Source organism: Mobula birostris, chromosome 5 (genome assembly GCF_030028105.1).
Source record: "Mobula birostris isolate sMobBir1 chromosome 5, sMobBir1.hap1, whole genome shotgun sequence".
Taxonomy (NCBI): domain Eukaryota; kingdom Metazoa; phylum Chordata; class Chondrichthyes; order Myliobatiformes; family Myliobatidae; genus Mobula; species Mobula birostris.
Window position 1 is genome coordinate 199,607,717 of NC_092374.1, and position 17,280 is coordinate 199,624,996.

At 41.9% G+C, this 17,280-nt stretch overlaps 1 protein-coding gene across 3 annotated transcripts in view; it reads right to left on the minus strand.

Annotated features, from left to right (window-relative positions):
• Positions 1-16,460, minus strand: part of LOC140198249 (butyrophilin subfamily 3 member A1-like) — a 124,809-nt gene extending 108,349 nt beyond the window's left edge. For 2 of the 3 annotated variants that reach the window (XM_072259304.1, XM_072259303.1), the window contains exons 1-2: positions 16,194-16,460; positions 3,390-3,476 (exon numbers count right to left, since the gene is read on the minus strand). In XM_072259304.1, coding sequence (XP_072115405.1) covers positions 3,390-3,447 — 58 coding nt within the window. In that variant the 5' untranslated portion in view covers positions 3,448-3,476; positions 16,194-16,460. Of the gene's footprint in view, positions 1-3,389; positions 3,477-12,493; positions 12,546-16,193 lie in introns of all 3 variants that reach the window. The other variant, XM_072259305.1, reaches the window with a different exon arrangement.
• Between the last annotated feature and the right edge of the window lie 820 nt (positions 16,461-17,280).

Sequence of the window (17,280 nt, forward strand, 5' to 3'; positions counted from 1 at the left end):
GGTTTTTGTCTCGAATGCGAAGGAAATGCACGATAACATGTCTGTTTTTACATTGTCTTGAAATTCCAACCCTATGAGCTATTTCAATGTCGGGCAGTTGTGAAAATGCCTCGGGAAATAGAGATTGAAACATTTTAGGAAAATAGTCCAATATATTGGCAGATTCTGATTTCTCTTTCAATCCAACAATTCAAACATTGTTCCGACGAGAATGAGATTCCAAATCAACAATTCGTCATTGCGCCTTTTCCAGACGAGAAGAAATATCAGCCTGATTGCGAGTTACTTCTTTAAGATCCAAGCTCAAAGAATCAATTTTTTCCTCCAAAGGGAGAAGACCTTCTTCTAGTTGAGTTAGTTCAGCGACGACAGAGCTCATTTGAATCTCTAATCTACAAAGTATTAACCCAGGCTGGTTGTTCAGGAGCTTTGTCAGTTTTTTTTAGGTTTACCATTACCTGTATTGGGATTCCTTTTAGTGCTTCTCACGGTAGCCATAACTATAATTATCACTTTGAAAGATCTGACTGAATGAAGTTAAAATTTCAATGTTTAAGTCAGGAAAGGGAGAAATTAAAGGCAGACAGAAAGACACTGTTTCTTACATGTCCACAGGCGGAAGGCGGAGTCCAGATTATTATATCTACAACGTACTGATCACACCAACATACTGTGAGCTGCAGATAAAATTTTGATGCAGGGCTCCCTGGGCCCTAAAAATTATTTCAATGGTTCTTCCAGGGCAAAGTTTGAGAAAGGCTGCTCTAAATATCTGTGTGACAATTTTCCTCTGTGATCAATTGTTTGGAGGTATCTAGCAGAATTAGGCAGATGCATGTTCCTGATGACAAGTTACCAGCACACTCTGGAATGTAGCAGATCCCCCATAGTCCAATGGCCTATGTGAATGGTTTCACCACTCCTGAAAGGCTGCTCTGAGGGCTTCCCTGACCTATGGGTGTTGGTATGGTCATCTCCCGCGGGTCCTCCTGGGGCTCAGAACAGCTCCAAGAGGACCTGCAGTCATCCGTGGCTGTTGCTATAAGGGCAGCCATTACGTGACCCAGGTGATTTCATTCCTGACGCCACAACTGCCTTGTCGACCATTCAAAACGTGCCGCCCTCCTCAGTAAATTCAATTCCTTTTCACCTATTCCTACCTCCCATCATGGTGCACAGCACACTTGGCTTCCTGTTGACCTGCATTCCACCTCGTTTGTTTTGATCTGACGTAATGCACACCAACATCCCCTTAGGCCCCCTAACGATGGCCCATTCCACGTTTTGGGAATGAGGAGAAAAGGCTTTTATCACAGATAAGAGGGGTAAACCTGAACATATTTCGGTCGATTGCCTTAAACCGACCCACCAGGATTTGGAGGATTCCGCTACCATGCACCTGGTGTCACAACAAGACCATGCGTGTGTCAACGCTCCTCTGGAGGAGCCGAGGCACCTGCTGTTCCTCCTCCCATGGAACACAGAACCTGAGCTGGGCAGCTCGTCCAAACTCCGGACAGGTTCACAATGCCGGTTTTAGTGAATTATGGGGTTGTATGGTCATGTAATTAGTAAAATATATACATAATTAACAACCACAGACATTGAGTTGGAGCTTCACTATAAATGGCTGGTCTGATTTAATTACATTTAGTTTCTAACCATGCATTGTGTTCAGGATTTGGCGTACAATAAAGGAGTTGTTATGGCTTTTCTTAAACATAAAATACCTTCACCATTTTTATAATGTTCTCTAAAGGCAGAGTGCACTGAGGAAAAGCTTTTGGATGGAAGGTCGACTTTCGGGTGCACAGAGCCCAAAATGTGCAGATTTTACAGTAAAGGGCATTTGAACAACATGCTCCTGACTTGCTATTCACGGCCTGTTTGACATTCCTTTACACATATCATATCATTTATACACCATGAATTTGGCACAGAGCCTAATGATGACTAGGCCGCTCTTTGCTTCCTCAATTTACAAGATTGGTATATCAATTATTCTTGAGGATGTGCTGATGTTTTGCTTCCTTGAACTGCTCCATTACTTCTGGTGAATGTCTCCCAGTGTTGCTGGAGAGGGTGTTCCACCATTCAGACACTGCTGGGGAAGGGATTCCTATACAGGGTGTGTCTGATCCACCAAATGCAATGCTGGAAAAAGGGAAAAGCCCAGCAAGGAATCGTAGGAATCCAGGACCAACAGAGTCCTGATGACGGGTCTCAGCCCGAAACAGTCACTTCTACTTGAAGATGGTGGCGCGACGGCAGCGCGCGCAGCCACTTCGGTGATGTTAACTGTCAAGTAGGGGACCATGCACAATCCTGATTTGATGGAGACAGACGTGAGAGCACAGCGGAACATCGGGAAAACTTCTGAAATGCCTGCTTTGCTGCCGCTGCTACTGTGTGGTAACCGGAATCTCCGGAGCTGAAGGCCCCAAAATCCTCGGCTTTGCGTGTTTCAGCAGCCGAGGCTAGACCGAAGGCGCTCGGCAGACGATGGTGCTCGGGAGGCTGTATCGGAGAGGCTGGTTGGAGGCTCAAAGTTTTCGGACGGACGGACTCAGTGTCGGCTGTGGTCGGCTGCTTCCAAGGTATCGGCAAGTTGACGGCGCCTGGAGGTTTATGGCAGGGAGTTTCTCCCTTTTGCTGCCTGCTATCGGGGACTTCGGAGTCGATCAACTCGGGACTTTGAGACATTTTTTTACCGTTCCCATGGTCTGCTCTTTATCAAATTATGGTATTGTTTTGCACTGCTGTAACTATATGTTATAATTATGTGGTCTTGTCAGTGTTAGTCTTTGGTTTGTCCTTTTTTTTGTGATATCACTCTGGAGGAACATTGTATCATTTCTTAATGCATGTATGCATTTCTAAATGACAATAAAAGAGGACTGAGTGTCCTCATAATCTAATTCTTCCCCATAGATGCAGCCTGACCTGTCAGAATTCCTCCAGCATTTGCTGAGTTACTCTGGATTTTCAGCATCCGCAGAATTGTGTGTCTGTGTCTGCGCATGCGTGCATGTGTCTACATGTTTACAGTATTGGTTTTCCCATGTGTTACATGGCAGTTGTAGCTGAAGTGATTGTGGGAGTTTGATTAGATACACAATGCTCTTATACATTTCATCTATTTCACCAACTAATAGATATAAAAGTCAGCAATTTAGAGTTTTCAACCAAATAAAAGGCACTTGAAAACTTTTTTGTGATTACAGACATATACAGTCTCACTTTCAAGGATAGGAATGGGACATTCATTCATTGCAATTAAGAAGTGTGAACAATTTCATAAGTTACTAACTATAAAATGCTTTATCTTCTGATTCCATGTGTCTACTCTGTGAGATAAAGAAACGTAAATAAGATTTTGTGATAATTACCCTGGAGTGAGATGACAATCCCGTTCAGTAACAGCAGAGTGCAGTGAATCACTCTCATCTCAGCAGAAGAGTCGAGAGGCTGACAAGCTGGGAGGGGGAGGGGGGTTGTGGAGAAGTGGAGTGGGGGGGGGAGAGAGAGAGAGATGTTAGTCCTGTCATTTGACAGAAGTTGAGAGCATCCCCCTCCCTCACTGTCCTCAACACCAATGTTCACCAACCCCACTCCCAATAACCTGAGAAAAAGTGTCCTTGGCCTCTCCACACAAGGTGGGAACAAGTTACCGGGCAAAGGAGCACCAGGTTCAGCACTGAGCCCCACCTCACTTTCGAAATGTAGGGAACATTTCTAACCAACAAACTTGTATTAAAATAGTGAAATTATTGTGATGGTTTCAATAATTAGATTAGTAGAATATATTTACATACTCCAGAACAGTATAATGCTCAGTAATGTAAATGTACAATCAACACAGTGTCATATTAGTAAAAATACTGTTCCTGTACATGTTTAAACCAGTTGATCCTGAAGTTTCAACAACACTCTGACCATCGCTGGCAAGTCCAATGGGAATTGTAGCTGGGAAATGTTGCTGAAATGCTGCCAGGAAGTTTGGGATTCCCGTTTCCTCATGTGTGGAGAGTTTATTTATCATTTAAGCCACAAAAGCACTAGATCCTTTGATAACTAGTACATTTTGTTGACTCTGATAGATTAGCAAAATGGAAGGAACAGGATGGAAACAGGCCAGTTAGTCACAAAATTTGTGTTAACACCAATCACCCACTGACATTAATCCTGCCCTAATTCATTTAATTCTCCTCACATTCACATCAACTCCCCAAATGTTCCTCTGGTCATTACAGTATTTACAGCAACCAATTAGCCTACCAATCTGAGAGTTTATGGGATCTGTGAGGAAGCTAAGCATGCAGGGCAATCCTGCACAGTCACAGAGAAAATGTGTAAATTCCACAAACAAGGCCTGAGGTCAGGATTACAACTTGGTCATTTAAACTCTGAACCAATAATACTATAAGAACCACAAAGTTTGTCATGGCCAACATATGCAGCAAGATTTCTCTCAAAGGGCCGCAAGTGATCGAGCAACTGAAAAACCTGACTGTAAACAGTGGCAGAATACAATCAACACTTTCACTGTCAAAAATTGCACTTAATGTATTTTGTCTTATTTCTTGCTTTCCATAAAACATGCACAAGGAGAAATTCCCCCAAAGTTTAAGCAAATGGCCAAGTATTGATCAACTCCAGAAGAGTTAAGTGCACTCTGGGCTTTTAATACATGGCAAAGAATAAAGGGTAAAATTGTGGAAACAAAAGAGAACTTTGACAAAATACATAAAAGTTGCTGGTGAACGCAGCAGGCCAGGCAGCATCTCTAGGAAGAGGTACAGTCGACGTTTTGGGCCGAGACCCTTCATCAGGACTAACTGAATGCAGAGCTAGTAAGAGATTCGAAAGTGGGAGGGGAAGATCCGAAATGATAGGAGAAGACAGGAGAGGGAGGGATGGAGCTGGACAGGTGATTGGCAAAAGGGATATGAGAAGAGCATGGGACAGGAGGCCAAGGGAGAAAGAAAAGGAAGGGGGGGGGGAAAGCCCAGAGAATGGGCAAGGAGTATAGTGAGAGGGACAGAGGGAGAAAAAGGAGAGAGAGGAAAAGAATGTGTGTACATAAATAAATTCACAATGGGTACGAGGGGGAGGTGGGGCATTAGCGGAAGTTTGAGAAGTCAATGTTCATGCCATCAGGTTGGAGGCTACCCAGACGGAATATAAGGTGTTGTTCCTCCAACCTGAGTGTGGTTTCATCTTTACAGTAGAGGAGGGCATGGATAGACATATCAGAATGGGAATGGGACGTGGAATTAAAATGTGTGGCTACTGGGAGATCCTGCTTTCTCTGGTGGACAGAGAGTAGGTGTTCAGCGAAATGATCTCCCAGTCTGCGTCGGGTCTCGCCAATATATAGAAGGTCACCTGGAAAGACTGTCTGGGGTCTTAAATGGTAGTGAGGGAGGAAGTGTAAGGGCATGTGCCAGGAGGGAGATCGGTGGGGAGGGATGGGGGGTGGACAAATGGACAAGGGAGTACATCTGCTCTCACTCCATCCTCCCACCACCCCACTAGGAAAAGGGTTCCCCTTGGCCTCACTTACTACCCCACCAGCCTCCGGGTCCAACATATAATTCTCCATAACTTCTGCCACCTCCAACGGGATCCCACCACTAAGCACATCTTTCCCTCCCCCCCCTCTGCTTTCCGCAGGGATCGCTCCCTACGTGACTCCCTTGTCCATTCGTCCCCCCATCCCGCTAATGCCCCACCTCCCCTTCGTACCCCATCCGTTATTTATTTATATACACACATTGTTTTTCTCTCTCTCCTTTTTCTCCCTCTGTCCCTCTCACTATACTCCTTGCCCATCCTCTGGGCTTTCCCCCCCTCTCCCTTCTTCTTCTCCCTGGGCCTCCTGTCCCATGATCCTCTCATATCCCTTTTGCCAAGCAACTGTTCAGCTCTTGGCTCCATCCCCCTCCCTCCTGTCTTCTCCTATCATTTCAGATCTCCCCTCCCCCTCCCACTTTCAAATCTCTTACTAGCTCTTCTTTCAGTTAGACCTAACGAAGGGTTTCGGCCCGAAACGTCGAATATACCTCTTCCTAGAGATGCTGCCTGGCCTGCAGCGTTCACCAGCTACTTTTATGAGTGTTTCTTGAAATTCCAGCACCTGCAGATTTCCTTGTGTTTGCGCTTTGACAAAATTGGTTCATTTCAACAACTTACTGTTGTTCAGAAGTGGAAAATTATATACAAGTGAAAGATATTGTGGTGTAGACCAAATTTCTGAAGAATTCAGCAGGTCAGGCAACATTTGCAAAGAAAAAGAGTCAATATTGTGGGCCAAGGACCTTTCATCAGAATGGGAAAAATAAGAAGACAAGTTTGCTTTAAGTTGCAAATTCCTGTACAGTGGAGAGAAGGTATAATGCCTGTGATAGGGTGCAGACCAGGGTTGTTATCAGAACTATTAGTAAAAAAAAACAGTTAATACTGTCAAAAGGGAGAGAAACACCAGCGTTAAGTTCCCGACGGCTGATATGAATGAGGAGTACCTGTATGATAATGACGAGGGGCTGTGCCTAGATTCACAGAGCAGCATCATTGAGGTAATCTGGGAGTTTGAAAACACAGAGCCAGTGGGTCAGGGTATTAAACTGGGTTGACATTAAACTCAGAAAGGATATTCAGCTTAGAAAGGGAGGAGGGCATTTGATCACACACACACACACACACACACACACACACACACACACACACACACACACACACACACACACACACACACACACACACACGCACACAGATCCATGTGAAAGTACAAGCTATTCACACCTTCCACAAGACCCAAACTCTTCTCCGGATCTCAAAGGAAGCAGTTGTGCATGAACTGAGCTGTCTGAAGAGACATGGTATTCTGTCCCATTTGAGCTGTGATTGGGCCGCTCCCAGTTCCAGTCACTTCAAAGTGGGGTGAAACAGTGATGCTGTGGGACTAAATTGCTACATGAAAGTTCATACAGTACACATAACTCAATTTTAATGCAACCTTGATGGGCAAATAGATTCAGTAAGATGAATTTATCCTTACTAAACAGCTGATTGTCCTGAATCCAGTGACTGGCATTTTTCACAATTAACACACACAAAGGGCGTGTGGATGTTAAACAGCACCAGAATTTATGCACTGTGCAACAGATGAGATTTTGGATCAGCTGATTATGTTCTTTCCTTTATCTGTGAAATCCTGGTTTCAGTATGGAGCTACCAGGAGTAGCGATGGTCAGACTGTAGCCTTAATGGAATCAGCATCAGCATGCAAAATGCCAATTTCCACAAATATTAAAGCATTACATGGCCTGTCAAACCGATGCTGGAGTTCAAGGCCTCAGAGCAAAGTCGATGCAATTATCAAAGTACCACCTCCAGCTGATGCAGCCGAACTCAGGTCAGTCTAGAGTTTGTTGAATTATTAGATGTCAACCTTCATGCAACCATTTCAGGGTTCAACGTGACCAGAGGCCAGATAGAATTGGTATCCTGCATGGCAGAAAAACACTAACTTTTACAGGTCACTGGCACACTACAGTTCAGAGACGTATTTCTAAGGTCATCAGCAAGCAAATTTTCCAAAGAAACAATATGGAATCGTCCTTGTAATTCAAAAAGCTTAGAATTACACTCAATCGGGAAGCCCGATATTCTGAGCTATGACTTTCTGATAAGTATGATCAGCAATTTACAGATCAGGACTGTATCCAGTGGGGTTTTCGATTATGGCTCTCCGAGGTTGAGGAAACAGTTACAGAGTATCACCCTCGTATTTCAGAGCAGCTCTTGACCATGACTAGATCAAGACGGAGAATTTGAGAGTCAGTGTTTTGTCAAGCTGCTGAAAATCCACCTCTCCAAAGGCACTCCATGTGTGGAACTGCCTGCGGACAAATAATGTCTGCTGGTCACAATTTGTGTCCACTCAAAATGTCTGGAAATGCTTTCCACAGAGTGACTGTGACTAACAGGACTGTGAGTCCTGGGAGACAATTGCTTGCAGCTTTTAGATTATAAAGAGTAATGGTGCTGCTTCTTCACTTCAATCAGTGACACTGGTTCCATCCTGACCTCAGTCTGGGACTGTCTATTGGGAGTTGCACAGTCTGAGACTGATGGGTTTCTCCTGGGAGCTCCAGTGTCCTCCCACATCCCGAAGATGGGTTGGTTGATAGGTTAAACCTAGAAACACAGAAACATAGAAAACCTACAGCACAATACAGGCCCTTCAGCCCACAAAGCTGTCCCTACCTAGGCTTCATCCATAGCCCTCTATTTTTTGAAGCTCCATGTAGCCATCCAGGAGTTTTTTTAAAACACCCTAAGATTTCTACCTCCACCACCACCACCAGCAGCTCATTCCATGCACTCACCACTCTCTGTGTAAAAAACAGACCCCTGACATCTCTGTACCTACTTCCAAGCACCTTAAAACTATGCCCTCTCGTGCTAGCCATTTCAGCCCTGGGAAAAAGCCTCTGACTATCCATGCGATCAATGCCTCTCATTATCTTGTACACCTCTATCAGGTCACCTCTCATCCTCCGTCACTCCAAGGAGAAAAGGCCAAGTTCACTCAACCTATTCTCATAACGCATGTTCCCACATCCAGGCAACATCCTTGTAAATCTCCCTTCACCCATTCTACGGTTTTCACATCCTTCCTGTAGTGAGGCTACCAGAATTAAGCACAGTACTCCAAGTGCGGTCTGATCAGGGCCCTATATACTGTAGCTACAACATTACCTCTCAGCTCTGAAACTTAATCCCACGATTGATGAAGGCCAATGCACCGTATGCCTTCTTTGCCACAGAGTCAACCTGAGCAGCAGCTTTGAGTGTCCTATGGACTCGGACCCCAAGATCTCTCTGATCCTCCACACTGCCAAGAGTGTGACCATTAATGTTATATTCTGCCATCATATTTGACCTACCAAAATGAACCACCTCACAGTTATCTGGGTTGAACTCCATCTGCCACTTCTCAGCCCAGTTTTGCATCCTATCAATGTCCCATTGTAACCTCTGACAACCCTCCACACTATCCACAACACCCCCAACCTTTGTGTCATCATCAAATTTACTAACTCATCCCTCCACTTCCTCATCCAGCTCATTTATGAAAATCTCAAAGAGAAGGGATCCCAGAACAGATCCCTGAGGCACACAACTAGTCAGTGGCCTCCATTCAGAATATGACCCATCAACAATCACTCATTAACTTCCATGGGCAAGCCAGTTCTGGATCCACAAAGCAATGTCCCTTTGGATCCCATGCCTCCTTACTTTTTCAATAAGCCTTGCATGGGGTACTTTATCAAATGCCTTGCTAAAATTCATATGCACTATATCTACTGCTCTACCTTCATCAATGTGTTTAGTCACAACCTCAAAAAATTCAATCAGGCTCGTAAGGCACGACTTGCCTTTGACAAATCCATGCTGATTATTCCTGACCATATTATGTCTCTCCAAATGGTCATAAATCCTGCGTCTCAGGATCTTCTCCATCAACTTACCAACCACTGAAGTAAGACTCACTAGTCTATAATTTCCTGAGCTATCTCTTCTCCTTTTCATGAATAAGGAAACTACATTCGCAACCCACAAATCCTCCAGAACCTCTCCCGTCCTCATTCATGATGCAAAGATCATTGCCAGAGGTTCAGCAATTTCCTCCCTTGCTTCCCACAGTAGCCTGGGGTACATCCCGTCCGGTCCCAGTGAGTTATCCAACTTGATGCTTTCTAAAAGCTCCAGCACATTCTCTTTCTTAATGTCTACATGTTCAAGCTTTTCAGTCTGCTGTAAGTCATCCCTACAATCGCCAAGATCCTTTTCCGCAGTGAATACTGAAGCAAAGTACTCATTAAGTACCACCGGTTCCAGACACACTTTTCCACTGTCACACTTGATTGGTCCTATTCTCTCATGTCTTACCCACTTGCTCTTCACATACTTGTAGACTGCCTTGGGGTTTTCCTTAATTCTGTCCACCAGGACCTTCTCATGGCCCCTTCTGGCTCTCCTAATTTCATTCTTAAGCTCCTTGCTGCTAGCCTTATAATTTTCCAGATTCCTGTCATTACCTAGTTTTGTTGAACCTTTCGTAAGCTCTTCTTTTCTTCTTGACTGGACTTACAACAGCCTTTGTACCCTTCCATCCTTTCCATGTTTCATTGGAACGTACCTACTCAGAACCCCACCAAATATATCCTGAACATTTGCCAAATTTCTTCTGTACGTTTCCCTGAGAACATCTGGTTCCAATTTATGCTTCCAAGTTCCTGCCTCATAGCCTCATATTTCCCCTTCCTCCAGTTAAATGTTTCCTGAACTTGTCTGTTCCTATCCCTCTCCAATGCTGTGGTAAAGGAGGTAGAATTGTGATCACTATCTCCAAAATGCTCTCCCACTGAGAGACCTGACACCTGACCAGGTTCATTTCCCGATACCAGATCAAGTACAGCCTCTCCTCTAATAGGCTTATCTACATATTGTGTCAAGAAATCAGCTTTATTTATTCAATCCTTTCTAATGAAGTGTGATATTGTTGATGTCTGGCTTTTTTTTCACCCGGTCGAAAGGAGGTATTCATTCTTCTCTCATGTCCATCATTCCTATACCATGATTGAGTATTTTTTATTGATAGTCAAATGATTCCATTAGTTAGATCCATTGAATATAAAGAAATAGCTGTATCCGACCATTCTCCTGTATTTTTATCTTTAAGTCTTCCTGGTTTCACTCATATGAACAGATCCTGGTGTTTTAATTTAACTTTGTTATCTGATAAGGACTTTCTAAAATTTTTGGAGAATCAAATTACTCTTTTTTTTGAAGAAAATACGTTGGAAGAGACTTCTAGTCTTAACATTTGGGATGCTTTTAAGGCATTTATCAGAGGACAAAGCATCTCCTATACTGCATTTATTAAGAAAAAAGCTAATAGAGAACTGACTTAGTTAATCAATTAAAACAACGACCAGAAATATGCTTTCGCACCAGACCCTGAGCTATACAAAAGACGTATTGAAATTAAAACTATATATGATCTTCTTATAACATATCCAATTGAAAGCCAACTTTTAAAAGATAGAAGCCAATTCTATATACATGGAGAAAAAAACTGGTAAACTACTGGCTAATCAATTTAAGACCCTTATAGCTAAACAACAAATTAATGAAATTTGCAAAACCAATGGTGATTTGACAACTCACCATTTCGAAACAAATGACACTTTTAGAGAATTTTATTCTAATCTGTATAGTCCTGATTTTGTTAAAGATAATACTGTAGTGAACAATTTTTTAGACCAATTAAATATTCCTGGACTTTTGGTTGATAATCAAAAGCAGCTGGATCAACCTATTTCTCAGGCGGAAATCACTGAGGCTATACGTTCATTGCATTCTGGGAGATCTCCAGGACCTGACGGATTCTCTGGAGAATTTTTATAAAACTTTTTCTTCATTGCTTATACCTTATTTATGTTCTACCCTTACTGATTCCTTCAAGTGGGTAGCCACAGTCTTTTTATGAAGCTTCCATTTCGCTTATTCTTAAAAAGAATAAGAATCCCACTGAATGCTCTTCATATAGACCAATTTCTCTCCTCAATGTTGATGCTAAGATCTTATCTAGAGTTTTGGCCCGTAGACTCGAGAATATTATACCTTCTGTAATATCTGATGATCAGACAGGATTTATTAAGAATCAATATTCCCATCTTAATATACGGTGATGGTTAAACGTTATGCATTCTCCATCGAAGGACATATCGGAATGTGTGATTTCTCTGGATGCGGAGAAGGCTTTTGACCGAGTTGAATGGAATTACCTATTTAAAACTTTAGAAAAATTTAATTTTGGTCCCAATTTTATTTTTTGTATTAAATTACTTTACATATCTCCCTCCGCTTGGGTCCTTACTAACTTTCAGAATTCTAAACCAATTAAACTTCAATGTGGAACCAGACAAGGATGTCAACTGAGCCCTTTGCTTTTTGATTTGGTATTATAACCTTTAGCAATTGCTTTTCAAAAGTCTGATGATATCACCGGTATCTTAAGGAAAAGTACTATTCATAAAGTTTCACTTTATGCTGATGACCTATGGCTTTTTATATCTAATGTTACAACTTCTTTACCCTCTTTCTTTCTTTTACTGACTAATTTTAGTCAGTTTTCAGGATATAAATTTACATAATAGTGAATTGTTTCCTTTAAATAATTTGATACCATCCCATATTAACCTTCCTTTTAAAATTGTAAGAAAACAATTTACATATTTGGATGTAACAATCACTAAGAATTATAAAGATCTATTCAAAGAAAGTTTTCTAACCTTAATGAGTTATGTGAAAAAGACACTTTCTAATTGATTGCCTCTCTCTTTACCATTGATTGGTCGAATTAATTCTATTAAAATTAATATTTTAACTAAATTTATATACCTTTTTCAAGCCATACCTGTTTTTATTCCTAAGTCTTTTTTTGATTCTTTAGATTCGATTCTTTCTTCCTATATTTAGAAGAACAGAAAACTCCGATTAAATAAAGCCCACCTTCAAAAAATTAAAAAAAATGGAGGCCTTGCTCTTCCCAATTTTGGGTTATATTATTGGGCAATTAACATATGAAATCTTACGTTCTGGTTATATTAATCGTGAGGATTGTCCAACATGGGTCTTCTTGGAAGCCAACTCTGTTACAAAATTTTCTATTATTTCTCTTCTTGGATCCTCTCTTCCTTTATCTTTAAATAAATTAACTGACAGTTTGCTGGTTAAACACACTTTGAAGATCTGGCTACAGTTTAGAAAACATTTCGGTTTATTGAGATTTTCTCTTTCTAGTCCTATTTTTTCCAATTTTTTTTAAACCATCTACGACCAATCTGTTTTTTAGAGAATAGGATAGATTAGGCATTAAACAATTTCGGGATCTGTTTGTGGAGGGAATCTTTCTTCTTTTGTGCAGCTCTCAGTGAAATGTAACTTATCAAATACCCACTTTTTTCAATATCTACAGATTAGCGATTTTTTAAAGATCTAAATTACATATATTTCCTACCAGCCTGGAAAAGATAATAGATGTAATTTTTAATTTGAAACCTTTTGATAATGGCACATTATCTTATATTTACAGTCTGTTGTTGGGACTGAGAATGGCTCCTTTAGACAAAATTAAAAAAGATTGGGAAAAGGATTTACAGACTTCATTATCTGATGAGACCTGGAGGGCTATTTTCAAAATGGTTAATTCTTCATCATCATGTGCTTGTCATTCCCTCCTACAATTTAAAGCGGCTCATAGGGCTCAGATGTCTAAAGACAAGCTCTCTCGTTTTTTTGCAGATATATCTCCATACTGTGACATATGTAATAATGGAAAGGCTTCATTATTTCATATGTTTTGGTCATGTTCGAGCCTTGAAAAATATTGGAAAGATGCATTCCAAACTTTTTCTGTACTTTTTAAAGTTAGTTTTAAGCCCAATCCTTTGACTGCCTTATTTGGTATTGTTGAAAAAAAAGCTATAATTTTGGAGCCTTCTCACTTGCGAGTACTGACTTTTATTTCTCTTAGGGTTAGGAGAACGATCTTGCTTAAATGGAAGGAGATTGCGCCCCCCCCCACACACATACTCAATGGTTATGCGATGTTGTGTCATGTTTAAATTTAGAGAAGATTCGTTGCTTGATTTCTGATTCTAATCAAGATTTTCAAACATTATGGGGACCCTTTTGGACTTATTTTGAAAATCTTTGAATTGTTATTGTTACTAAAATATAGATCTGGGCTATTATTATAAAACACTATATGATAAAATACTCTTTGTTTTTTTTTAACCAACCAGCTTTGTATTGATAGTGGGGGTAGATTTATTTTTTAATAATATAATTAACCATATTATTATATTTCATAATTTATTTTATTTGATTGATCATGAATATGGGATACCGAAACTGTATCAGTGTGCTTTATATATAGTGCATTATGTGCTACCTTATTTTGATTTATAATAAGTATCCTTATGAATTCTGCATTTATGTATATGAAATTTGATAAATTTAATAAAAATATTGGAAAAAGAAAAGAAAGAAAGAAAGAAAGAAACCTCTCTGAACACATTTAACAAATTCTACCCCAGGGATGGGCAACCTATGACGCATTGGATGATTAGAAGTGGCGCATTGCGTCCCAGTGATAATGAAAACGTAAGCCACAGTATTAACCAAAAACAGATTTGTAAAAAAAAATCTATAACAGGATTGCAAGTAGCTTCGAGCTAGAAATGGGTTTTACTGAGAACAAATATAAAACTTAGCAATTATTTTAGCTATTTTATTATTTTGTGCACATCTTTTGGCGAATGTTATCTTCTTTCAGATTAATCTCTTTTCAATTTTAAAAAAATGTTCAATGAGTCAAACTAGGAAAGAAGGACTTTTGTCCTGCAGTTGTTCTACAACTGTTCAATGCACGTTTGATACTTGTTTGATCGTGAGGCGCCAGGCGTCTGCAGCAGCGGTGCGTCGCAGGTTTTTGCCAGTCAGTTTACAATTGACACTCGTACGCTACGGAGTTGTGCTTTGTTCGTCCTTTGTGAACATCCGCAGTTTTTTAAAAACCTTTTTAAAAATTAGGCCTTGTTTTTACATTTAGTTACCCATCACAGGGCAAAACAAAGTGAGCAAAAGAAAAGTAGAAAGTGATAGTAAGCGTGAATTCAATGAACAGTGGGAAAGTGAGTTCTTATTTATAACGGGTCCGTCAGGAAAACCGTTGTGCATTGTTCGTGAAAACACCTTCTCACATAATAGAAGACATGATCTTAATAGACGCTGTAAAACACAACATCAGACTGAACTAGAAGGAAAGCTGAAGCTAGTGCTTGGGTCTGAGTTACGGAAAGAATATGTGATTAAGAAAAAGGAAGAAATCAAAAGAAGACAAAATATATTTGTTAAAAGCCTCATTAAGGTAAGTAATGTTTATATTGTTTTTATATTAAGTCAATATATCATGGAAAGATGCTAAATATGTCCATGTTAACATATTTTTACAGAGTAAATGCTAGTAGGCTCTTTCCAGTTAGATTAGGAGAGATAAATACGAGAGGACATGGCTTTAGGGTGAAAGGGGAAAGGTTTAGGGGGAACATTAGGGGGGACTTCTTCACTCAGAGAGTGGTGAGACTGTGGAACGGGCTGCCGTGGTAAATGCAGGCTCACTCTTAAGTTTTAAGAATAAATTGGGTAGATACATGGATGGGCGAGGTCTGGTGGGTTATGGACTGGGTGCAGGTCAATGGGACTAGCGGAATAAAGTTTGGCACAGACTAGAAGGGCCGAATGGCCTGATTTCGGTGCTGTAGTATTTTATGGTTCTTTATACGACACTAGTCAGGCTGCATTTGGAGTATTGTTAACAGTTTTGGGCCCCATATCTCAGAAAGAATGGGTTGTCATTGGAGAGAGTCCAGAGGAGGTTCACGAGGATGATTCCGGGAATGAAGGGGTTAACATACAAGGAGTGTTTGGCAACTTTGAGCCTGGACCCACTGGAATTTAGAATAATGCGGGGTGAGGAGAGGGGATCTCATTGAAAACTACTAAATGTTGAAATGACGAGATAAGGTGGATGTGGAGAGGATGTTCACTGATGGGCGTGTCCAGAACGAGAGGGCACAGCCTCAAAAATGAGTGGCGGATTTTCAGAACTGAGGCAAGGAGGATTTTTTTTTTAACAGCCAGAGAGTAGTGAATCTCTGTCACAGGCTGCCGTGGGGGCCAAGTCCGCGAGTATATTAAAGGCGGAATTTGATAGTTTCCTGATTGATCAGGACATCAAAGGGTCCGGCGAGAAGGCTGGTTTATGGGGTTCAGTGGGATTCGGGATCACCCATGATGGATTCTGCTCCTTTGTCTTAGGGTCTTAAGGACTTCCGCCTCCCCGACCTGCCTAGCCCTCGCTCTCCCGATTCTCCTGAGCAGACAAGTTCGCCGTTCCGGCTCCGGCAACAACGAGGCGGAGCCAATGTCGGGGCCGTGAGCCGGCGGGTAGCGGCGGGTCTCCCCCTCACTGACTGCGCTAGGAAAGAGGAAAGTGACCTACTTTGTCCGGGTGGTTCCCGTGCGGTGACACGTTCCCGAGCCCCACTCACCCGATTAGGTTCCTCACGCAGAACTCCCTCCCCACTCCTTGTGGGGAAGTTTGTAACGAGCGCTCAGCAGTAACGCGGAGTAAGCGACCTCAGAGCAGAACTTTCTTGGTGAGGAGCACCACAAAGTCGGCGTCACGGCAGCAGCCAGAGGAAAAAGTAAAACTAATTTTAATTTTCTACAAAACAGATGCAGTTGAATAGGCGGGACGAAAAGGGTGAAACTGTGTCGGGGATTGGAGAGGACAATACCAGCCCAACAACTCCCTCTTGTGCTCCTCCCCTTTTCTGCCCTCTCCGTTATATTCCCCTTTCTCCAGCCCTGTATTTCTTTCACCAATCAATTTCCCAGCTGCTTCACCCCTCCCCCTTCCTGTTTCATCTATCATATGTTAATCCTGAAGAAGGGTCTCGGCCTGAAATGTCGACTGTACCTCTTCCTATAGATGTTGCTTGGCCTGCTGCGTTCACCAGCATTTTTTGTGTGTGGTGCTTGAATTTCCAGCATCTGCAGCTTTCCTCGTGTTTTCATCTATTACCTTGTGTTTCTCTTTCCCCTCCCCACCGTTTAACCCACTCTGTTTTCTGTGGGGACCCCTCCCTGTGCGACTTCCTTGTGCATTTGTCGCTCCCCACTGATCTCCCACCTGGCATTTATCCTTGCAAGTGGAACAAGTGCTACACCTGCCCCTACACCTCCTCCCTCACTACTGTTCAGGGCCCTAAACAGTCCTTATAGGTGAGATGACACTTCACCTGTGAGTCTGTTGGGTTTATATACTGTGTCCCGTGCCCCAAGTGTGGCCTCCTGTAAATCAGTGAGACCACTCCACCAAGCACCTATGTTCTGTCAACCAGAAAAAGCGGAATCTCCCAGTGGCCACCTATTTTAGTTCCACTTCCCATTCCCATCCTGATATGTCTATCCATGACCTCCTCCACTATTGTGATGAGGCCACACTGACGTTGGAAGAACAACACTTTATATTCTGTCTGGGTCGCCTCCAACCTTATGGTATGAACATTGATTTCTCAAGCTTCTGGTAATAACCCCTTCCCCTTCACCATCTCCCATCCCCTTTTCCCTCTC